This window comes from Balaenoptera borealis (genome assembly GCF_965194805.1).
Source record: "Balaenoptera borealis genome assembly, chromosome: 1".
NCBI classification, from domain to species: Eukaryota; Metazoa; Chordata; class Mammalia; order Artiodactyla; family Balaenopteridae; genus Balaenoptera; species Balaenoptera borealis.
In genome coordinates, this window is record NC_138860.1 from 175,703,892 (window position 1) to 175,726,024 (window position 22,133).

Genomic DNA, 22,133 nt, shown 5'->3' on the forward strand with positions numbered 1-22,133 from the left:
AACCTCGAGCTGGTGGAAAAGTGGGACTGGGCCTCTGAGGCCCAATGGACTCTACCGTCAGTCGTCTCAGGGACTTTCCCTCAATTTATTTATTAATTATGTTTTTGCCATGTAAAAAACAGCTTTATTGAGATATAATTCACATTATACAATTCACTCATTTAAAATGTACAATTCAGTGGCTTTTAGTATATTCACAGTGGTGTCAACCATCGACACAATCAATTTTAGAATATTTTTATCATCCCCAAAAGAAACCCCGTACCTTTTAGCAGTCACTCTCATCTCCCCTCAACACTCTCCCAGCCCTAGCTAACCACAAATCTACTTCCTATCTCTGTGAATTTGCCTGTTCTAGGTACCTTACACAAGTGGAGCCATACAATATGTGGTCTTTTGTGTCTGGCTTCTTTCAGTTAGTATAATTTTTTCAAGGTCAATGCATGTCAACACATATCAGTACTTTATTTCTTTTTTATGGCTGAATAATATTCCATTGTATGGGCACACCACCACATTTTATTTACTTATTCATCGCTTAATGGACATTTGGGTTGCTTCCACTTTCCAGCTAATTATAAATAGGCTGCTATGAACATCCGTGTACAAGTTTTTTGTGGACATATGTTTTTATTTCTCTTGAGTATATAGAGTGGGATTACTGGGTCAAATGGATTTTTTAAGGCTAATATTCCATTGTACATATATATCACGTTTTGTTTATCCATTCATAAGCTGATGAACACCTGAATTGTTTACACCTTTGGGATATGAGAAATGTTGCTATGAACATTGATGAATAAGTTATTTCTTTGAGTTCCTCCTTTTCAGCTTTCTTGGGTATATACCTAGGAGTGGAATTGCTGGATCTTATGGTAATTTTAAGTTTAGCTTTTTGAGGAATCACCAAACTGTTTTCCACAGCAGCTGCACCATTTATATTCACCATTTATATAGTCATGTATAAAGATTCCAATTTCTCCACATCCTCACCAACACTTATTTTCTGTCTTTTTGACTATAGCCATCCTAGTGGATGTGGGGAGATTCTTTTATTTTCAAACCACTTTTTAAAGTTATAATATTCCAGGAAATCCATTTCAACAAAGTTTTCAGATTTATTGTCCATAAATTTGTATATTAAACAGTGCAGTGTCTTTAATTCTGTCCTCTTCTTTTATTCATGGCTTTTTTGTGTGTGATCAATGTGCTTATACAATGTTGTCAGTTTTATTAGTCTCAAAAAGCCAGTTTTCTTTTTTTTTTTAATTGGATGATTCCCTCTCTATTGTAACATTTTTCCCTATATCATTTAATTTTCTACCTTTTATTTTGGCCTTCATTATACTTACTTGGAGTTTTCCAGTTGTTCTTTTTCTCACATCTTGAATTAAAATAAGATTCCAACTGCAGGTGACCCTAGGCTGACTCTCATACCTTTGCTAGTATTACTCTTACTGTAAATATTTACTTAGTGCCAGCCATGTACCTGGCTTGTGGGCACCACAGTGAACAACCAGTTAAAGTCTTTGATCCATTTTGAGTTAACTTTTGTATGTGGCATCAGGTAAGGATCCAACTTCATTCTTTTGCACGTGGATATCCAATTTTCCCAGCACCATTTGTTGAAAAGACTATTCTTTCCCCATTGAATGGTCTTGGCATTCTTATTGAAAATTATTTGATCATATATGCAAGGGCTAATTTCTGGATTTTCTATTCTCTTCCATTGGTCTATATGTCCCCCTTTATGCCAGTACCACACCATTTTAATTAACATAGTAAGTTTTGAAATCAGGAAGTGTGAGTGCTCCAACTTGGTTCTTTTTTTAAAGAACATGTTGGCTATTCAAGGTCCTTGAGATTCCTTATGAAATGTAGGATTTTTTATTTTTTCTATTTCTGCCGAAACCATCACTGGGATTTAAATAGGGATTGCAGTGAATCTGTGGACCACTTTTGGGTAGTATTAACATCCTAACAACATTAAATCTTCCAATTCATGAACACGGATATCTTTTCATTTACTGATGTCGTCTTTAATTTCAGCAATGGTTTGTACTTTTCAGTGTACAAGTCTCAAATGTCATATTTATTTTAAATGTCATGCTAGTATTTTGGGGTCAAGTTCAGCCCTCTAGCTGCACGCTTGAAGATTCTGTCAGTAGTGCTCTGTTATGATGGAGAAAATTTTTGGTGCTGTGGAAGCATAACAAAACACATATCATGTCTTGTTCTCTCCCTAGCTAAAAATCTGAGTCCCTTGAAAACAGGGACAGGGACTTCTCTGCCTCTCCTGAGAATGCCAGTCAGTGCACTTACTAGCTGGATATCCACCCACCCAGTAGCCACAGTGACTACTTACAAAATGCAAATTTGATCGTATCTTCCTGCTTAAAATCCTTCAAAATCATTGCTATTAAGATAGCTGTTATTAACGTGTTCTCCAAAGCCCTGTGGTACAGTCCCTGCCAATCTCTCCCATCTTAGTAGGAAGACTCCTTCTAACTCCCTGCCGGCTCTCCAGTCATTGTGGCCTTCTTTTCATCTTTCTAAAACAATGTTTTCAAACATTTCTAATTGCAGCCTACAGAAAGGATTTTATTTTATAGTGCAACCTAGTTTGTTACGCATTAACAAACAAAAGTTTTGTAAAGCAGTACAGTACTTAGCTTTACTACTTATACAATGCACTCTGATATTTTCTATTCTATTTCTTTGACAAAGTACCCACTAAATTGATATTATTACCAATGAGGTACAACACACATTTTGAAAACCACTGCTCTGAGCATTCAATTTCTTTGCCTCGGGGCCTCTGCATATGCTATGCTCTGTCTGGAAAGCTTTTCTTGTATCCTCTTTACCTGGGTAAATTTTACTCATTCTTCAATCAAAGGATGCTTCTCTCTCCGGAGTCGACTGCCTGCATTTAAGTCCTGAAGATCGTGATGAATGAGTTAATACATGCAAATAACTCAGAACAGCGCGTGGCAAATAGTAATGCTTCATCTTATTAATGCGGAAGGTAATTCTACAACTATTCGTGTGACTGTTAATATCTGTCTTCCCACACCTCCCAGACTACAAACTCATTAAGTTAGAGACTTTGGTTAATTTTTGTTCATCTTTATAGTCCTAGCGCCTCACTTCGCCTGGCACACAAAGGGCGCGCATAAACAACGGCTAAGGAAACACTGCCCAGAAGAAATAAAAACGTAGACAGACTGGGTACGGAGCCAGCGTAGGGCGTCACCACGGCGCTCCAGAGGCCCCGCCCCACAGGCGGGGCCCTGCCCACCTGGCTGTCGGTGGTCACGTGGGGCTCCGCTGGGTTGCCGCCGGCGAAGCTGGGCCAAGATGGCGACAGTGAAGAAGGCGCTCCTGCGGAGACTGGTGGGCTCGGCGTCCCTCCGGGCTGTAAGTGCCCCGGCCCGCCCAGGGGCGCTCCTGAAGGCACCGTGATGGTCAGGGTCGGGGACGTGGCCCATAGCGGCTGCCCTCTGAGAGGCGAAGCCGGAGAGCTCATCAGGCCAGGGTTGGGAGGGCTTTGGTATCTTGGACCCTCTCTGACCCGTCCAAATCCCTTGAGGGGCATGGGGAAACGGAGGCCCAGAGATGGGGAGCGACTCGCCCTTGTCGTGGAGACGTGGGTCGCCATCCCAGGCGTCCTAATTCCCTGGCCAAGGCTCTTTCTGGTGACCCTGGCATCTGTCTCCTTCTAATTGAGCTTCAGACTTCTTCAAGTCCCTCATTAAGGAAAATCATGATTACCCTGCCAGTTCGAGAGGAAAAAGCCAGTCATCCCCCTCCGTCCGTCTCCATTTCCAGCTCTTGTCGCGTTTGGGGACGCTTGGCGAGCTATCCCAGCGTGCCGAGCAGGACTTGCATCGCGTGCGGCCAGTTGTGATTCCCTTGTAATTGTACTTTGGGCCAGTTTGATCCTGGTGTTTCCATCTCTCGCCCATGCTCAGTGAGTGGAAGGAAAGTGTAGGAGACCTAATTGTATAAAGGGTTGAATACATTGTGTTGGGAAAAGCTCGAGCTGAGATGTCCCAGTGGTTCTGAAGCCACTTTTTCGGTTGAGTGACAGGTCTCTAAACCCCGGTTTTCTTGATCTATGACATGAAAAAACGTTACCTCAGGGTTGGTTTGGAGATTAAGGAAAACGTAAGTAAAGCATTTAACATTGTTCTAGCTCTTAGGAAGTGATTGCTCAGTTGTTGCCTTAGAGTTTAGGAGGAGTTTAAACTGGTAAAAATTACACTCTTGGCAGTAGGGGCCCCTCTCAGAAAACCACTTCAGTGTCTATTAGACCACCTTCCCCCACCGATTGCTCATTGCAGATAAATCCAGTAAGTCCAACTTGAAAAGTTAAGAATATTAAATGAGATGGTGGATGTAAATGTGATTTGAAAAAATTCCTGGTGTAATGAAATGCTGGTAGTAGGCCCTCCCTCCATGGGGTAACTTGCACAGACTTGATGTCGGAACCAGACGGTTAAATCCAAACTTCCTCACTTCCTACCTGTGTGATTTGGGGTCTTTCTGAGGCTGTTTCCTCTTCTATGGAATTGGAATAGTGATAGTTCCTGTCGTGTAGGGACTAAATGAGGTGCTGATGTCTGGAAGTTAGCACTGGGCTTTAGTCAGTTTTAGCTGTTGATATAGGTACCATAGCTCAGGAGGCTGTGGCCCAGGATTTGTGTGGTTAGAGGGGATTATTTCCATGCAGAACTTTACAGAGGGAATGAACTGGGTGTTTAACCAAGGCGAGAGAAGACCGGGGCGGGGGGGACCGAAGGGTGACAGAGGCAACATGGCCTAGGGGTTAAGAGCATAGGCTCTAGATCCACACTGCTGAGTTCAGATATGAGCTCAGTGACTAGCTAACCATGTGACCTTGGGAAAATTACTTAATCTCCTTGGACTTCAGATTTCTCACCGTAAAGTGGGGATTATAATAGTTCCTACCTAATAAGGTTGTTGAGAGGATGATATGGGTTAATATGTAAAAGGCTCTTCTAAGTGCCTGGCAAATAGTAAATGCTTCAATAATAGTAAATACTTGTTTTGTTGTTAGTATATGAAGAGTTGTTATGGGGTAGGAAGTAGAATTGAGTTTATTCTGTTCTCATAAAAGGAACCTGGAAACAGGTTTTACCTTCTTTCAACAACATTCACTGGTTATTTATTGAGCCCATATTAGGTAGCAGGGCCTTAGAAACATAACAATGAATAAAACAAAGTCCCTGCCTCATGGAGCTTACATTCCAGTGCGATCCTTTTAGGGTAATGTACCAGCAGAGGCTGAACATCCCTTTTGGAGGGAGATTCAACTTGCAGGGACCTTCCAACCTAGCCTGTTGACTTCCTGAAGTTCAGTGGCTCATCACCTTAGTCTCTAGGAAGCTTTGCTGGCTAAAACCAAGGCCAGTTCAGGTGAGTTGTTTAAGTTCCAGCTGATTCATAGCTGGGAATATTTCCTTCCTTAAGGGTTGGAGGAATTTGGGATCCTTGTCAGATTCCCAGTACCCCTCGCCCCTTGCCCCATTGCAATATGTTTATCCAGAGCAAATCTGGTAAAATGTAATTAATTTAAACAGTATTAAGTAGTACTAAGAAGAATAGAGGAAAGAGGGGAGAAAAACCTTGTATTAGTCGGTGGTGGTGGGGAAGGGGAGATTTCCTATAGAGGACTTTATATAGGACAGACTTTATACAGAGGAGACTCGGGGTCTTTTTTTTAATGTCTTCAACTGCTGAAGGTTTTATCTCCTCTCAGACTCACTCTCCTTGTCATCACCCAGCCTATGATTATAAGAGAACAGAGCCCCGTCCATACCCACAGCCCCACAAAGTCCAAGACTACTTCTCGCCACACTCAGTAATTGCCCTCCTCTGGGGCAGGTATGCTCTTCATGCATTTATTTGTTGTTTTAATAACTATTTAATGAGTGCCTCCTTTGTGCCAAGCACAATGTCAAACGTGAGAGGAAGTGGAGGTTATGACAAACTCGCTCACAGAGCATACATTCTACTGGAGGAATCATTGAGCAGGCATTATTTGCAGTGCTCTCAGGATGTAATTATAGTCCTGAAATAGAAAATAATGAGGGTGAGGGGATTGGCAACTTTACAAAGGGTAGTCAGAGGGGCCTATCTATGACTGAAAGATGAGAGGGAGCCAGATGTGGGAAGGGCCAGGTGAAGAGCATCCTGGGCAGAGGGAACTGTAAGCCGTGAGGCCCTGCTGTGGGAGAAAGGCTGGTGGGTCTGGAGTATAGTGACCCATCTGAGGGGTGGGTGCAGAACAGAAGGAACCAGTAATGAGTTCACGGAGATTGGCAGGAGTCAGGTGATAAGAATCTTATAGGCCATGGTGAGTGGGGAAGGAATGAGTCAGGTTTCTGGCTTAGGCAACAGGGTGTATGGGATGCTTCTTACTGAGATAGGAAGACTCAAGTCGGACTGGGCTTTAGGAGAAATTAAAGTTCTGTTTGGGGACATCTGTGAGAGCGCAAATAGGTTTGTTTAAAAAAACAACCTAGGGGGGCTTCCCTGGTGGCGCAGTGGTTGAGAGTCTGCCTGCTGATGCAGGGGACACGGGTTCGAGCCCTGGTCTGGGAAGATTCCACATGCCACGGAGCAACTAGGCCCGTGAGCCGCAGTTACTGAGCCTGCGCGTCTGGAGCCTGTGCTCCGCAACAAGAGAGGCCGCGATAGTGAGAGGCCCGCGCACCACGATGAAGAGTGGCCCCCACTTGCTGTAACTGGAGAAAGCCCTCGCACAGAAACGAAGACCCAACACAGCCATAAATAAATAAATAAATAAACGGATCATCACGTTAAAAAAAAAAACAACCTAGGGACTTCCCTGGTGGCACAGTGGTTAAGACTCCACGCTCCCAATGCAGGGGCCAGGGTTCGATCCTTGGTCAGGGAACTAGATCCCACATGCATGCCACAACTAAGGAGCCTTCGAGCCACAACTAAGGAGCCCACATGCCACAACTAAGGAGCCAGCGAGCCACAACTAAGACCCAGTGCAACCAACTAAATAAATAAATATTTTTTAAAAATAATTAAAAATATAAACCTAAATGCTCAACTGTCAGGCGGTTGGAAATGGGTCTGGACTAAAGGAGAGTTGGAAATGGCCCTGTACTGGGAGCATGAATCACTTACTCCAGAGGTCCCCAACCCCCGGGCCATGGACCAGCATCGGCCTGTGGCCTGTAAGGAATCGAGCCGCACAGCAGGAGGTGAGCGGTGGGCAAGTGAGCGAAGCTTCATCTGCCGCTCCGAATCACTCCCATTACCGCCTGAGCTCCGCCTCCTGTCAGATCAGCAGTGGCATTAGATTCTCATAGGAGCGCAAACCCTACTGTGAACTGCACACGTGAGGGATCTAGGTTGCTCGCTCCTTGTGAGAATCTAATGCCTGATGATCTGAGGTGGAGCTGAGGCGGTGATGCTAGCGCTGGGGAGCGGCTGCAAATACAGATTATCATTAGCAGAGAGGTTTGACTGCACAGAGACCATAATAAATCGGTTGCTTGCAGACTCATATCAAAACCCTATCAGTGAGTGGCAAGTGACAAGCTGCATCTTACGGAGTAGACTGGACATAAGCAACACACTTCAAGTGTCACTGTCTCCCATCACCCCCAGATGGGACCATCTAGTTGCAGGAAAACAAGCTCAGGGATCCCACTGATTCTGCATTATGTTGAGTTGCGTAATTATTTCATCATATATTACAATGTAATGATAATAGAAATAAAATGCACAATAAATGTAATGTGCTTGAATCGTCCCGAAACCATCCCCTCCCCCCACACACAGTCCGTGGAAAAATTGTCTTCCACGAAACCAGTCCCTGGTGCCAACAAGGTTGGGGACTGCTGTCTTACTCTATTCCTGTTTCTAAGTGAAATTTTTTTGTTGTTCTTGATTCTGAAACAGAGCGAATGTGAATTAAAGGGTGAGAAATACTGCTTCTTGTCTCAGTATTAGTGAAGATGGATACATTCTTTCAGATTTGCCCCCCTGGAGAATTGTGACAATTTCCTCCTGTTACTTTTTGTTTCCTCTTTTAAACCAAAGGTTAGCACCTCATCTGTGGGTACTTTCCCAAAGCGAGTGAAAATTGTGGAAGTTGGTCCCCGAGACGGACTACAAAATGAAAAGGTAAGGATGGAAATCAACCAAAAAAGTTTTTGCAGGCATTGAGCGTTCCATGTGGTGGGTGCAGAAGTATACCCAACTTAGGGCCGGGTCGGGGAGGCCAGGCAGGCACCTGTGACAGTTCAGGCACAAGTGTTGTGACCCCAGGTCCACCTTAAGGCCCTGTGGGGGGGTGGGGTGGATGGTAAGCGCTGCAGGAGTGCAGAGGGAAGGTGAGGGCGTGCCTTTGATCCAGCAATTGCACGTAAGGGGATTTGTCCAAAGGAAGTCATGAAAGTCACATGCAAAGACTTAGCCTTGCGGATGTTCCTTAAAACCCTGTTGTAACAGCAGAACAGTTGGAAACGACCTAAATGTTCAGTAGGGGAAAGATAACTCAAATACATTAATGACTTCATAAAATGGAATATTGTGAAGCCGTTAATAATATAGGAGTATATTAAGATGTAATCAGATTATAAGATAGTGTCTATATATATATTTAATCTTATACTTTTGTGTAAGAAACAAAAAAGTTTATATATGTGTGGGAGCATCTGCCTAGAAAAGGATCATAGAACAGTGCTGTCCAATAGAACTTCCTGTGAAGACACAAGTGTTCTAGGCTTGAGCTGTCCCAGACAGTAGCCACTAGACACTTGGGGCTGTTGAGCACTTGAAATGTGACTAGTGTGGCTGGGGAATTGAATTTTTTAATGTAATTTTAATTAATTTAAATTTAAATAACCACGTATGGCTTATGTCTAATGTATTGGACTGCACAGATCTAGAAAGTTACCTATCAGGGTATTGAGAGTGTTATCTCTGGGAGGTTTTAAGGGTGGTTTTCTTTTGTTTTTGCCATGTTTTTCTGAAATAATCATGTATTAATTATTTTATTTCAATAAGAAAACCTCTTTAAAAAAATTTTTTTTAAAAGCATGATCAGCCTACCTTTAATAGTGAGTGTTGGTTGGAAGCAATAAGCTGTAAGCTCTCTGAGGACAGGATCATGTCTGTTCTGCTTACCACTGTATCTGTAGCTCCTAGCACAATCCTTGGAACATAGAAGGCTCTCAAAAATTACTTGTGGAATAGATTAAATTAAAGCAGTGGGAGAGAAATTGGGGGTGGAAGGGCCTGGCGAGAAGGACTTGGAGTTTTTAGGATTTTTGACCTAATCCTGTAAGTACTAGGGAGCCATGGAAGGCTTTTGAGCAGGAGAGTGAGATAATGGAGACTGTGCTTTAGAAGGATTCCTGTGTGGGATGAATTGGTAGAGTGACTGTGACCATGCCGTAACATACATGGGATAATGATGGTAGATTTGGAGATAGGAGTCCACAGAGTCTGGTGAGCAGCTAGACATGGTGAGGGAGGGAAAGAGAGAAGCAGTAGGCTGATCATGTGAGGGTGAGATCCTGTGCCAGCTGAGAGACGGAAGGGGGAGAGTGTGACCCTTTGGAGGCCACATTCATAGGACCCAGAAGGTTAGTCATCTCTGCCCTTTCAGGCCATGGCAATTTGTTTATGGTGGGGTCATAAAGTAATAAAAATTTAGTTTAAAAGCCTGTATGACAGGAAAATATTGTTTCCATGTCAGTATTAACTCATTTTCAAGTGAGAAACTGCTTCCACTGCAAAATGCTATCTGTAGAACTCGAAGACAAGCCTTGTTCTGCACCTGTTGGCTAGGATTACATGTGAATTCATGTTAGTGTTTGAAAGTTGAGATAGTGAAGTGCTTGCTGTAGTAAAAGCTTTGAACTAACAGACTGCATTCTGAGACCATTTTATTACTGACTTTGCCAACCTGTCTTTTCTGGTTTTTCTCTGCATTACAGAATATTATACCTACTCCAATGAAAATCAAACTGATAGACATGCTTTCCGAAGCAGGACTCCCTGTTATAGAAGCCACCAGCTTTGTGTCTCCCAAATGGGTTCCCCAGGTGAGCCCCAGCCCTCAGGCATGTCTCAGATGAGAGGGATATAAAGTTTTGCACTTGCCCTGGAAGTCAGTAGAAGTCAGGAACGTAGGTTTCCAGGTCTCTGGCTTTGAGAGCTCTCTGTGCTTCTTAGTAGCATGTGCAGCAAAAGAGCATGCCCTGGGAGGCAGGTGGCTTGGATTCAGTCTTGGCTCTGCCCCGACTTTCGTGGTGAGCTTGGTGAGGCCTTCCCCTCACCAGCTTCAAGAGGACCTCTCAGGTCTCTTCTGGCTCTAAGAAGTCTAGAATCTCTAGGCCTGTCTAGAGGTGTGGCTTCTGCGTTTGTGAAGGGGAAAGACTGGCGACTCCTGCTTCACAGAGATAGTCAAGTGGGAAGAAAGATCCTGTTCCAACTGAGTTAGATGACAGCTGAGCACAGTGCCGGGCTCGGAGCACATTCTCAGCAAATGGCTACAAGTACCATTGCTGCTCTTACTCCTTATGTAGAGCTGACAGTGTTGGCCATATGGAGAAACTGGGGATCTCACCCATGCCAAGGAGCCTTCTCGCTCATCAGCAGTCAAACAGATAGTAAAAGCATTGGGGAGACTCAGCTCTGCAAAAGGACTCATTCTCCAGGGGTCCTGGAGAACAGAGATTTTGTGCTAAAACGGTTTTCTCTACCTGAACTCTCTGCCTGCCCTTGGTGGTGACTTGGCAGTGTCTCCTTTGGCTCTCAGATGGCTGACCATGCTGAAGTCATGAAGGGCATCCAGAAATTTCCTGGCATCAGCTACCCAGTGCTGACCCCAAATTTCAAAGGCTTCCAGGCAGCGGTAAGAGACTTGTTTTTGGTGGGGGCCCCTGAAATGAGATTGATGGCATTGGCCTCTGTCTTGTCCCTGGGCTCAGTCCCTGTCCCAAGATGTCTGTTTGAAGGACTTGTCTCCAGCGGTGATGGGCACTGTCAGACAGACCTGGGGGCGGTCCTGGCCCTGCCACTCGCAGCTCTCTGATCTTTTTTTTTTTTTTTTTTTTGTGGATTTTTTTCCTTTTTTTTTTTTTTTTAATTTACTTATTTTTATTATATATTTATTTATTTATTTTTGGCAGTGTTGGGTCTTCGTTTCTGTGCGAGGGCTTTCTCTAGTTGTGGCAAGCGGGGGCCACTCTTCATTGCGGTGCGCGGGCCTCTCACTATCGCGGCCTCTCTTGTTGCGGAGCACAGGCTCCAGACGCGCAGGCTCAGTAGTTGTGGCTCACGGGCCCAGTTGCTCCGCGGCATGTGGGATCTTCCCAGACCAGGGCTCGAACCCGTGTCCCCTGCATTGGCAGGCAGATTCTCAACCACTGCGCCACCAGGGAAGCCCAGCTCTCTGATCTTGACAAGCTGCTAAACGTCTTTGAGCCTCAGGTTCTGCCTATAAAATAAGGTTAATGATGGTACCTAACATTGTGAGGATTTCAGAAGAGAGGATGCACATGAGTTGCTTAGTAAGAGCCTGGGAGAAGATGAGTGCTTAATGAACGTTAGCTCTTGTTGTTATTGCCCATGTCCTCTTTAAAGAAAGGTGATCGAGCTCCTCACAAGAGTTAAAGGTAGTTGCTAATATCTGTCAACTTTCTTATAATTTTACATGAGAACGTCATTGGAGATGTTGATTCCGAATTTAGGCAAAAAGCTTCTTTTAAGAGTGACTTCCAGGCTGGGTCGCGGCTCCCTAGTTCCCGCCATCTCCCGCCGTCTTTCGCTTAAGGTGCTACTGGGTTTCCGCCTGGCTGCTCTTCGGGTGACTCCGTCCTCGCTGGGCTGCCTGGAGCTGCGGCCTGTGTGGACTTCCGCCCCCAACCCCTGCGTGGGCTGAGCCGGGCCGGAACATGGCCGCGTGGGGGCTGGATCTTCTCAAAAATGACTATAGTAGAAGATTTTGCCGACCTTCCAGGGCACCTGACATTAATATGGAGCAAGGCAGGAATATACTGGAAATCTTACTAGATTGTTTTGAAGAAAAAAGTCTTGCCAGTGATTTTAGCACAAATTCCACAAAATCAGTGCTTTATTCAACACCTAAAATAAAAGACATTTGTGTTCAGTCACCAAGTAGAGAGGGGACACGAGTTTGATCCCTGGTCCGGGAAGATCCCACATGCCGTGGAGCAACTAAGCCTGTGCGCCACAGCTACTGAACCTGCACTCTAGATCCCGCGAGCTGCAACTACTGAGCCCACGTGCCACAACTACTGAAGCCTGTGCGCCTAGAGCCTGTGCTCCACAACAGGAGAACCACTTCAATGAGAAGCCTGCACACTGCAACGAAGAGTAGCCCCAGCTCACCACAACTAGAGAAAGCCTGCGCACAGCAACAAAGACCCAATGCAGACAAAAATAAATAAATAAATAAAATAAATTTTAAAAAAAAAGAATGCATTAAAAAAATCCTTGGTGAGGTTTCAAGAGGGAGTAGAATATAATGAAAACTTGCTTTTGTTACTTTACGTAATTGAGTTCCATAGTGTATCCGCTGAACTAGCAATGTAGCGGCTCCATTATTTACGTATCTCCCTATTGGTAGATTTTTAGATTTTTTCCCCTCTATTCATTATAACAGTGATGTAGTGAACACCTTTGTTTATGCCTCCTTGTTTGCATTTGTAAATTGAATTTCTCTAAGATATGTACTTTTGAAACGAAATTGTTAAGTATTGTCAGTTTTTTCTGCAGAATGGTCTATTAGTTTACTTTCCCACCTGTGATGTGTGAATGGGATTTCTCTTTTCTAGAATTAAAAAATTTACGACTTGAAAAAAAAAAAGAGTGACTTCCAGGGTGGCGACGGCAGCAGCAGTGTTGGTCCTTGGGGGAGGCCAAGGCTTCTTTTTTATTGAGATATAATTCCCTGTATTAATTTCCTAGGGCTGCCATTATAAAATATGAAAAAACTAGGTGGCTTAAAACAATAGAAATGTATTCTCTCACAGTTCTGGAGGCTAGAAGTCCTAAATCAAGGTGTCAGTAGGGTTGGTTCCTTCTTCTTCTTTTTTTTAAAATTTATTTATGTATTTATTTTTGGTTACGTTGGGTCTTTGTTGCTGCGCGTGGGCTTTCTCTAGTTGCTGCAAGCAGGGGCTACTCTCTGTTGCAGTGCACGGGCTTCTCATTGCGGTGGCTTCTCTTGTTGCAGACCATGGGCTGTAGGCACGTGGGCTCAGTGGTTGTGGTGCACGGGCTCAGTAGTTGTGGCTCGTGGGCTCTAGGTGTGTGGGCTCAGTAGTTGTGGCTCGTGGGCTCTAGAGCGCATGCTCAGTGGTTGTGGCTCACGGGCTTAGTTGCTCCACTGCATGTGGGATCTTCCCGGACCAGGGCTCGAACCTGTGTCCCCTGCATTGGCAGCCGGATTCTTAACCACTGCGCCACCAGGGAAGTCCAGGTTGGTTCCTCTGAGGGCTCTGAGAGAGAATCTTTCCACGCCTCTCTCCTAGTTTCTGGTGATGATTAGCAATCCTCAGTGTTCCTCCGCTTGTAGGTGCGTTTCTCCAGTATCTGCCTCCACCTTCGCTGGCCTTTCCTCTGTGTCTGTCTTCACATGGGCGCAATCGTATAAGGGAAGAGGGACTAAGATGACTTCATCTTAACTAATTACACCTACAATGACCCTATTGTCAAACAAGGTCACGTTCTGAGGTACTGGGGGTCAGCATTTCAACATGTCTTTTTGGGAAGGACACAATTCAACTTATAATATTCATATATCATAAAACTCACCATTAGACAAAGGTTTTTGCCACTCTGTGTGGGTGTTCCTTGAAGAGAAAAGTGCTGAAAGGAATTCACCTGGCTGTTGGCAGGTTGCTGCCGGAGCCAAGGAAGTGGCTGTCTTTGGAGCTGCCTCCGAGCTCTTCAGCAAGAGGAACATCAACTGCTCCATAGATGAGAGCGTGCGGCGGTTTGACGAAATCCTGAAGGCAGCTCGGGCGGCCAGTATCCCTGTGCGGGGGTGAGTCTGACCACATTGCTGCTGCCTCTCTCTATTTCCTCAGTACCATTCTGGGTAGGGCCAGGCTCCAGCTCCAGCGACCATCCCTCACAGACTCCTTATCCTGGGTGCAGGCAGCCCAAGCTCCACACCCAGACATCTTTTCCCAGGTAATTTTGGTCAGAAGAAATCCTGGCAAGTGCTTTCCCCAAACCTGATTTTTGGGTCAGTTCACCAGAGGAATCTAGCAGGACAGACACTAAGCAGGGTTTGTGGAGGTCAGTTTAATCCTGGCTCCACCACCAACTCTTCACACCTCCCTGAGGAATCCCCTCGGCCTCTAAGATGTCTCCGACATCACATCTTTAATAGCAGTAGTGCCAGACGTTGTCCATGTATTATCTAATTGTAGCCTCACAGTCGCCCAGCAAGGAGGCCTCTGTCCCCACTTCCAGATGACAAAACTACGGCTCGGGAAGGATGAAGAGTCTGCTGTGAGGTCACACAACAAACTGCAGCCAGAACGCTGTTTCAGAAGTGCACATCTGATCACATCACTCCCTGGTTAAAAACCTGTCAGTGACTCACCAACTCCAGACTTTTCAACATGGTTTACAAGCCCCTGCGTTTTTCAGCCCCTGTCACGCTCTGCAGCCTCGTTGCTCACGTCCCTCTTCTGGCCCTGCTTCCTCAGCACACTGCATTCCAGCCAACTGGAATTTCTTTCCATTTGTCACATGGCCCAGTTCTCTCCTGCCTCTGGGCCTTTGTACGTGCTTTCTGTAGACTCAGAACACTCTTCCTTCTACATCCTACTTGTCAGGGCTAATTCCTGCTCATCTTCAGGTCCTCTCATGGATGCCAGTTTCTCCAAGAAGCTTTCTGTTCCCTTAGGCGGAGTTGGTGTACCTCCTCTGGGCTCCCAGAGTCCCCTGAACATCCTCTAACAAAGCACTTACCTGCTTGTTAAATTCCCCTCTGCCTCCCATCCCCCACTAGACTGTGCTCTCCGTGAGGGCAGAGCCCACCTCAGTCCCTGCTGTACTCCCTCTCCCAGCTCTGGGCCTAGCACATAGTAGGTGCTCAGGAACCGACGGGCGGATAGATGGATGGGGAAGCAAGGGCATGTCAGGTCTTCCTGACTCCCAAGCCTGTGCTCTTTCCTCAGTATTTCTTTAGCTTTTCTGTGCTCAGCAGTGATTGGAGAGTAAGAAGAAGGATTAAGATGGAAAAATACACTGAGATGTTTGAGTCTGAAATTTATTTATCCAGCAGACATTTATTATGCCTCATAATATGCAGAGTACTTTGTAAGACTCTAAAAGGTTTTAATGGAGCCTCAGCCTGAATGGGGTGGGTGGACATAGAAGCTGGCTACACTCAAGATCTGGACTCCTCACCGTAACTCTCAAGACCCCATGATCAGGCCGGTGGCCTCCTCTCCAACCTCATGTTGTACTTCTTTGCCCCTTGCTGCCCATACCTCAGCTGTTTTGTCCTTTATTCTGTGTCTTGAACACACCTACTCTTCGGTCTCAGGGACTCTACGCTGGTTCTTCTCTCTGCCTGGAGCACGGCTCTCCCCCCATCTCAGCTCCAGCTTCGCGTCCTCACAGAGGTCTTCCTGGGCCATCCTACTGTTGTTGGCCTCCTCTGGTTGCTTCTGTCACACTTCCCTTGTCTTTCCTTCATAGCACATCACTTTTTGAGATTATCTCCTTCCCTTATTAGATCACTTTTTTACCGGCTGTCTCCCTAACTTGAAACCTTAAGCTCCGTGGCGGTGGGGATCTTTTCAGTCTTGCTCACTGCGCTTCCCCAGTGCCTGGCACGCTGTGGGCAGCTCGGTATATATCAGTTGAATAAATGAGTGTTGGAACCCTCTGGCCACTCAACCGGAGCAGCCGATCCCTTGGCCCTTGGCTGGCCCAGCTTTTTTGTTCCTGCTTTGGTTTCATCCGTCCTTGGTCCTCTCCCGAGCGTGGCCCCACTCTGTGCGGCTCAGCTGGCTGCCCATATTGCCCTCTTCAGCTTCTCCTCCTCCTTCGTTGATCTCTGGCTGCCTCTCTGTGTGTCGCCTGCTTCCTGAACTACAGGCCTGTTAGTTTCTTCCCTTCCCTGCTGTGGCACTGCGCTGGCCCCTCCTGGCACTGAGCAGCAGTGCCTTCGTCCGGCTCACCAGCACTGCATTAGCCTTCCACCCAGCCCTTGGCCTCCTGCCCGGCTGCAGGTTTGGGTGCAGGCTAACCAGGGACGTGTGTCAAGCAGCCACCCTGCCCCAGCTCTGCTGGCCAGAGAGCCCGGGGCCATTGACACCAGTCCTCCCTGTTTTCCTACAGGTACGTCTCCTGCGTGCTTGGATGCCCTTACGAAGGGAAGATCTCCCCGGCCAAAGTAGCTGAGGTGCGTGGGGGGGGGGGGGGGGCGGGATTTCCTGAGGGTTGGCTCCTGTGCCTGCCCCTGAGTGCGCAGGTTGCTCTCCCCACACTTTCATGGTGGGTCACGGATTTCATTTGTTTGCCCAGCTCCTTCATTAAGCCCCTCTGAGAGCACAGCCCTGCACTCACCCCTGGAGGGCCACCTCCTGGCCTGGCATGGAGTCTCTGAAGCCCCTGCCCTCTACCCCAGGGTGAAAGCCCCTGACTCAGTTTCCAGTCTGGTCAGTGGACCGGTGATGTGAGGTGAGAATCCTCTGCAGAGGGGTTCCTTGTAGTGGCTGGAGAGGCCATTGACATCCTCTGAGAAGAACACAGGGCGGGAAATGACCAACCCAAGAACTTATGTCATTTTGTCCTCAAAGCCACCCAGCAAATTTGGTGTTATTGTTATTCCATTTTACAGTTGAGGAAACTGAGACTAACTTGCCATGCAGGTTGCAAATGGTGAAACCAGGTCTCAACCCCCATCTGCTTACCTCTAAAGCCCTCTTGCTCTTCCCACACACCAGGCAGCACCCAGAAGTGAGCATTGGTGACAGTAGCAACTGCTTATTGAGAGTGGCTGCTCTCGTCCAGAATCTCAGCCTCCTGTGGCCGCCAGTCCTGCCTGTATCCCTGCAAAGGCTCGTCATTGTTTTTCAGAAGCAGAAATTGAAGCTCAGGGAGGTTAGGTCCGTGGCCAAGGCCCCGTAGCTAGTGAGCAGCAGAAGTGGTCACGTCCAGCGTCGCGTCACTCCCAAGCCTGCCCCTTTGGCTCCACCCTCTGCTGCCCGCTGGCTGCCATGGCTCCTGGTCTTTCTGCCCACATGGGCGGCCGCGGAGGGGGCGCACCGGTTTCTTTATCCAGCAGACCGCCGTTGAGCACCACCATGTCCCTGACCCCACCTCCCGCTTCCTCCCGCTTCTCCAGCGGAACAGTGTGCAGCAGCACCTCCCCGGGTGGGGCGTATACTCTCTGGTTCTACAGTGATTTTAGGGGTGGACAGGTGCGCTTCTAAAAATTTTAGTAGTTAGGTACTTCCCTTAAAAATATATAACTAGCACCTCAGACCCATGTTTCACACATCTTCCTACCAAGGATAGAGCTATGCGAAAGGAATCAATTCTACTGATTCTGGTCCTTGGGTCTGACACAGTGTGTGAAGGTGGTAAGTGAAGGAGTGGATGGAGTTTGAGACACGCGCGGGAGGAAAGCACAGGGGTTGGGGCCCCAGGGCCTGCACCCAGTGGCCGGCTCTGCTCCTTACGTCCCAGTCTCCTGATGAGTAGAAGGAGGATTATCATTCCCACTCATGAAGTTGTAAGGAGTCTGTGGTCTGATAGGAATTTAGTGTCTCAGACGTGGAGGTGTTCTGCGTAGGCCAAGGACCCCTGGCTTGAGGAATCGGGGGTCCTCCAAGCGCCTGCTTGTTTCCCCAGGTCGCCAAGAAGATGTACTCGGTGGGCTGCTATGAGATCTCTCTGGGGGACACCATTGGCGTGGGCACTCCCGGGACCATGAAGGATATGCTGTCCGCTGTCATGCATGAGGTGCCAGTGGCTGCCCTGGCTGTCCACTGCCATGACACCTATGGCCAGGCCCTGGCCAACACCTTGATGGCCCTGCAGGTAATCAGGGCATGTCCCAGAATAGAGGCACATGTCCGTTCTCCCAAAGGGTATGGTGGCAGGACAGCTATGTTTCATTTATTCTTTCAGCAAGCGTTCACTGTGCTGAAGGCCCACACCTGTGTGCCAGGCCGCAGGCTGGCCATGGCGGACACAAACATGTGACCCTGCCCTGAAAGTGCCTGCATCTGTCTGTTAGGAGAGACAGTCGAGAATCAGGTGATAATCCTAATGCATTGTGACAGATGCCACGCAGGGAGGAAGCATGGGGCTTGGGAAGGCCCCAGTCCCAGCTGGGGAGGTCAGGGAGGATTCGCCAGGGGAGGCCTGAAGGACACGAAGAAGTTAAGCAGTTGAAAAAGGGAAGCGGAAAGGTGACCAGGCAGCACTGCATTTTAAGACTAAGGTGGGGTCAGGGAGGACTCAGGTGCCCTGGCCCCGCCCTGGCACACAGGGCTGTGAGTGCAAGTGCATGTGCCTGTGTGTAGCGAGAGCAGGCAGGAAGGAGGGAGGGAGGGAGGGAGGGAGGCAGAGGTCACGCAGAGGGAGAACCTTTAATGCTGTTCCCCAAAGATTGGACTCAGACCTCAGATTGGGTTTCTTTTGAGGCTTGCTTCTTGCGGGCTGGCCCAGAATGAGGGTCCCATGGCCCAGCAGCCCCTTAGACGGAAAATTCCGAGTGTCTGACCACAGGCTGCCTTGCTGTAGTGATAGTCTAAGTCTAGCCGGTTGTCTTTAGGTTAGCTAGAGCAATCCTGGGCCACCTTATTTTTTCCCCTCTTTTTAGCTCTCACATTACCTCCTTGAGGCTCATGTCTTTAAGCCAGATGATTCTATTACCTTCTGGGTCTGTTTTCTCAGAGTTGAGGTTTAAGGAGAGAGGAAAAGTGAAACAGTCATCTTAGGAAAGTGGGAGCGACTGACCTAGGGAAACGGGATAGGCCCCCGTGGGGTTAGAGGCTTGACGTGGGGTGAGGGAGCGGGGGTGGGTGAGTGAACACAGGAAGCAACAGGGGTCTGAAACCTCAACAGTGGGAGAGGGTTAGTTTAGGTCGGTGATCGGGAAGGGCCCCTCTGAGGAGGTGGCTTTTAGGCTGCGAAGGAGAAGGTGAGGAGTCACCCATGAAAGGAAGGAGGATAGATATTCCTGGCAGAGGAAACAGTGTAGCATAAAAGACTCACACTGTTTTAGGAACTAAAAAGAGGAACAGTTTCTTTCAGTGGGATTTTCACGTCGACAGAATCATAAGCCAAAGAATTTCAGGCAGCAGATGGTAGGTTTACAAGAACCGGCGTTGTAGGCTCTGGTCCCCACAGTGACAGCCGTGTTTCACCATCCTTGTTTGCAGATGGGAGTGAGCGTCGTGGACTCTTCTGTGGCGGGACTTGGAGGCTGTCCCTATGCACACGGAGCATCGGGAAACTTGGCCACCGAGGACCTGGTCTACATGCTGGCCGGCTTGGGCGTTCACACGGTAATGCCACCTGCCTCCTGGTGGCGACAGCCCTGAACTGACCAGAGCTCTGCCTGAAGCCGGAGGACAGAAGCTGCTGGGTTTGTTCAGGGTTTTTGTGGTGGTGCTGGTGCAGTTAAGAGAAGGGTGCCAAGAGATTAGGGCCGTTCTGTCATATGTTTTGGGATAACAGAGCGTGGCAGATGGAGGCCACGAGAAGGCAGGCCCTCAGTGTGAGTCTGATGGTTCGGTCTGAGTAGGCACCGGGGTGTAGGGAAAGAGCCCTGAAAGAGTAAAGCCATGACCTGAAACGAGTCAGTTTCCTCTGGACCTTTGTTTTGTTCTCTGAAAAATGAGGACAGTAGAATTAGCCCCGCAGGGCTCTGCCGGAGTCAGTAAGGGCCCTCAGTGTGGGTTGGAAGCAGTGTAGCATCTGTGCTTTTGGATTAGACAGAACTGGGTTTAAAACCTAGTCCTGTCACTCACAGGCTGTGTGACCTGACAGATTACTTCACCGCTCTGGGCCTAAGAAATGGGAATAATAACAGCACCTATCTCACAGAGTTATTATGAGCATAAGAAAATGTGGAATGCTTGGCCCAGAGCTAAGCAGATAGTACGCATCAGTAAATAGGAGCTATTGTTATCAAGGTTTTCAGTGTGGCCCTTTTAGTTGGTGTTTTTACTCCTGTTTCTCTCTACCTCACGGTCCTTACTTCAGTATTCAGTGTCTGACCACTGTGGGCCAGGCCTGTGCTAGACCCTGGAGTTGGAGAACCACACAGGACTACTGAGCTCCCTCCCCTGGTGGCGGCGCTACAAACCATTTCACACATTGAGGGCAGTCAGAGGGGAACCCCACGTGCCACGAGGACACCACCTCACAGGCAGCGGGTATCCCGTCGTCAGAGGAACGAGAGCCTGGTTGTCTTCACCCTCACACAGTTTTCGGTCCAGTCTGATGTTTCCCTGGGTGTTGAGGGCATGTCGTGACTTACTGCATCCTCTAACTTGTTTCTCAAAGGGTGTGAACCTCCAGAAGCTCCTGGAAGCTGGGGCCTTTATCTGTCAAGCCTTGAACAGAAGAACCAGCTCCAAAGTGGCTCAGGCTACCTGTAAACTGTGAGCCCCTTGCCCCCCGAAGCCCTGGGGACTGTGTGGGAATAGGGACATGTGTGGATGACTCACAGATGGGCATGTGGAAATGGGAATGAAATCAACAGGAGTAGGCACCTCACTGCCAGCTCTGCACCTAGGTCTCTCCTGGCGGAAAGGAGGTGGACTGGAGTTGCCCGGCCTCAGGCCCTCCCTGCCTGACCCGAGGATGAGTGAGAGGCTTGGGCAGCTGGAGGTCTCCCTTCACCATGGACCCAAAGGCCCAGGAGTTGGATGCCTGAGGGCACTTGGGAACCCAATTCTCTGACTTGGGTTGATCCTCAAGTCTCATCTCTGGGTGAAACCTGCCAGTTGGCCACTCTACACAGCTTGATGCTGCCATATCCTTGGGGCCATCGCTCGCTGACTTTGTAGGGCAAAGGGGCAGGGAGGAGTTTTTTCCTCAGCTGGCAGAGGGCATTTGGTGAAGGGGTGAGGGCTGAGCTGTGGTGGCCACCTGCCAACTCCAGCACCTCTGGAAAATCTCCACTTCGAACATGATTGTTGAAAACAGCTTACGTAATTAAAGGTTTAATGACATAACCATTCCAGTGTTCTGTTGTGCAGATGCGTGTACATAGGGGAGAGGGAATAAAGCATCTTTACAACATTTCCTCTAAGAGGAAAACATAGACTTCAGTTTATTAATCTCTGAATTTTCTCCCTCTTTCCCCTCTTGAGAATTGGGGAGGTCGGTGGTAATGACAGCGCTGACCAGAGCACCCTGGGGAGGTTGTTTCTGAGGCTCGTGGCTCTGTGACCTGGGCTGTTGCACAAAGTCCTCTGGGCCTGGGCAGGTGCAGCTCTGGGCGCACTCAGCTCTCAGGACCTCAGCCTCTCCTTCCTGTCAGCGTCCTTGCTGGACTCGGGCAGGCCCAGGGCACTCAGGCTGTGGCACACACGTGTGCATTTCTTCCTTTGCTCGGGTTTCATCATTCAGTATGTCATGCCTTTATACACATCATTCCTTAACCCTCCCTTTATTTTATAAATTTATTTATTTATTTATTTTTGGCTGTGTTGGGTCTTCGTTTCTGTGCGAGGGCTTTCTCCAGTTGGCGGCGAGCGGGGGCCACTCTTCATCGCGGTGCGCGGGCCTCTCACTATCGCGGCCTCTCTTGTTGCAGAGCACAGGCTCCAGTCGCGCAGGCTCAGTAGTTGTGGCTCACGGGCTTAGTTGCTCTGCGGCATGTGGGATCTTCCCAGACCAGGGCTCGAACCCGTGTCCCCTGCATTGGCAGGCGGATTCTTAACCATTGCGCCACCAGGGAAGCCCCCTCCCTTTATTTTAAACAAAATCAGAACACCATTTTCTAACGTACTATTATGGTAGGCAGGGTGCAAACCGTTCCAGGCTGACCGCAATTGGCGCTGTAATTCCTGTTTTAGTTTCAGGGCTCCCTTAGC

The 22,133-nt window shown here is 47.9% G+C and overlaps 1 protein-coding gene across 6 annotated transcripts; it reads left to right on the forward strand.

The window, feature by feature from the left end:
• The first annotated feature begins 3,281 nt into the window (after positions 1 to 3,281).
• HMGCL (3-hydroxy-3-methylglutaryl-CoA lyase) lies at positions 3,282 to 21,269 on the forward strand. 6 transcript variants are annotated; one of them, XM_082403637.1, is made up of 9 exons: positions 3,282 to 3,420; positions 8,110 to 8,193; positions 10,014 to 10,121; positions 10,838 to 10,933; positions 13,944 to 14,092; positions 16,411 to 16,474; positions 17,929 to 18,117; positions 19,467 to 19,592; positions 20,596 to 21,269. In XM_082403637.1, the coding sequence occupies exons 1-9, from the start codon at positions 3,361 to 3,363 to the stop codon at positions 20,695 to 20,697; spliced, it is 978 nt and encodes a 325-aa protein (XP_082259763.1). In that variant the 5' UTR covers positions 3,282 to 3,360; the 3' UTR covers positions 20,698 to 21,269. The 6 variants fall into 6 exon arrangements, with proteins under 6 accessions (XP_082259763.1, XP_082259764.1, XP_082259765.1 ...); XM_082403638.1 differs by having other exon boundaries at positions 3,352 to 3,467; XM_082403639.1 differs by lacking the exon at positions 3,282 to 3,420 and adding an exon at positions 4,332 to 4,355.
• The last annotated feature ends 864 nt before the right edge of the window (positions 21,270 to 22,133 follow it).

Excerpts from the sequence above, each read along its gene's own strand:
- HMGCL (XM_082403635.1), top strand. The coding sequence starts at position 7,104 with ATGCTCAACTGTCAGGCGGTTGGAAATGGGTCTGGACTAAAGGAGAGT. Across the intron at positions 16,475-17,928 it reads CCCCGGCCAAAGTAGCTGAG|GTCGCCAAGAAGATGTACTC; the intron begins GTGCGTGGGGGG and ends TTGTTTCCCCAG. Across the intron at positions 19,593-20,595 it reads CCGGCTTGGGCGTTCACACG|GGTGTGAACCTCCAGAAGCT; the intron begins GTAATGCCACCT and ends TGTTTCTCAAAG.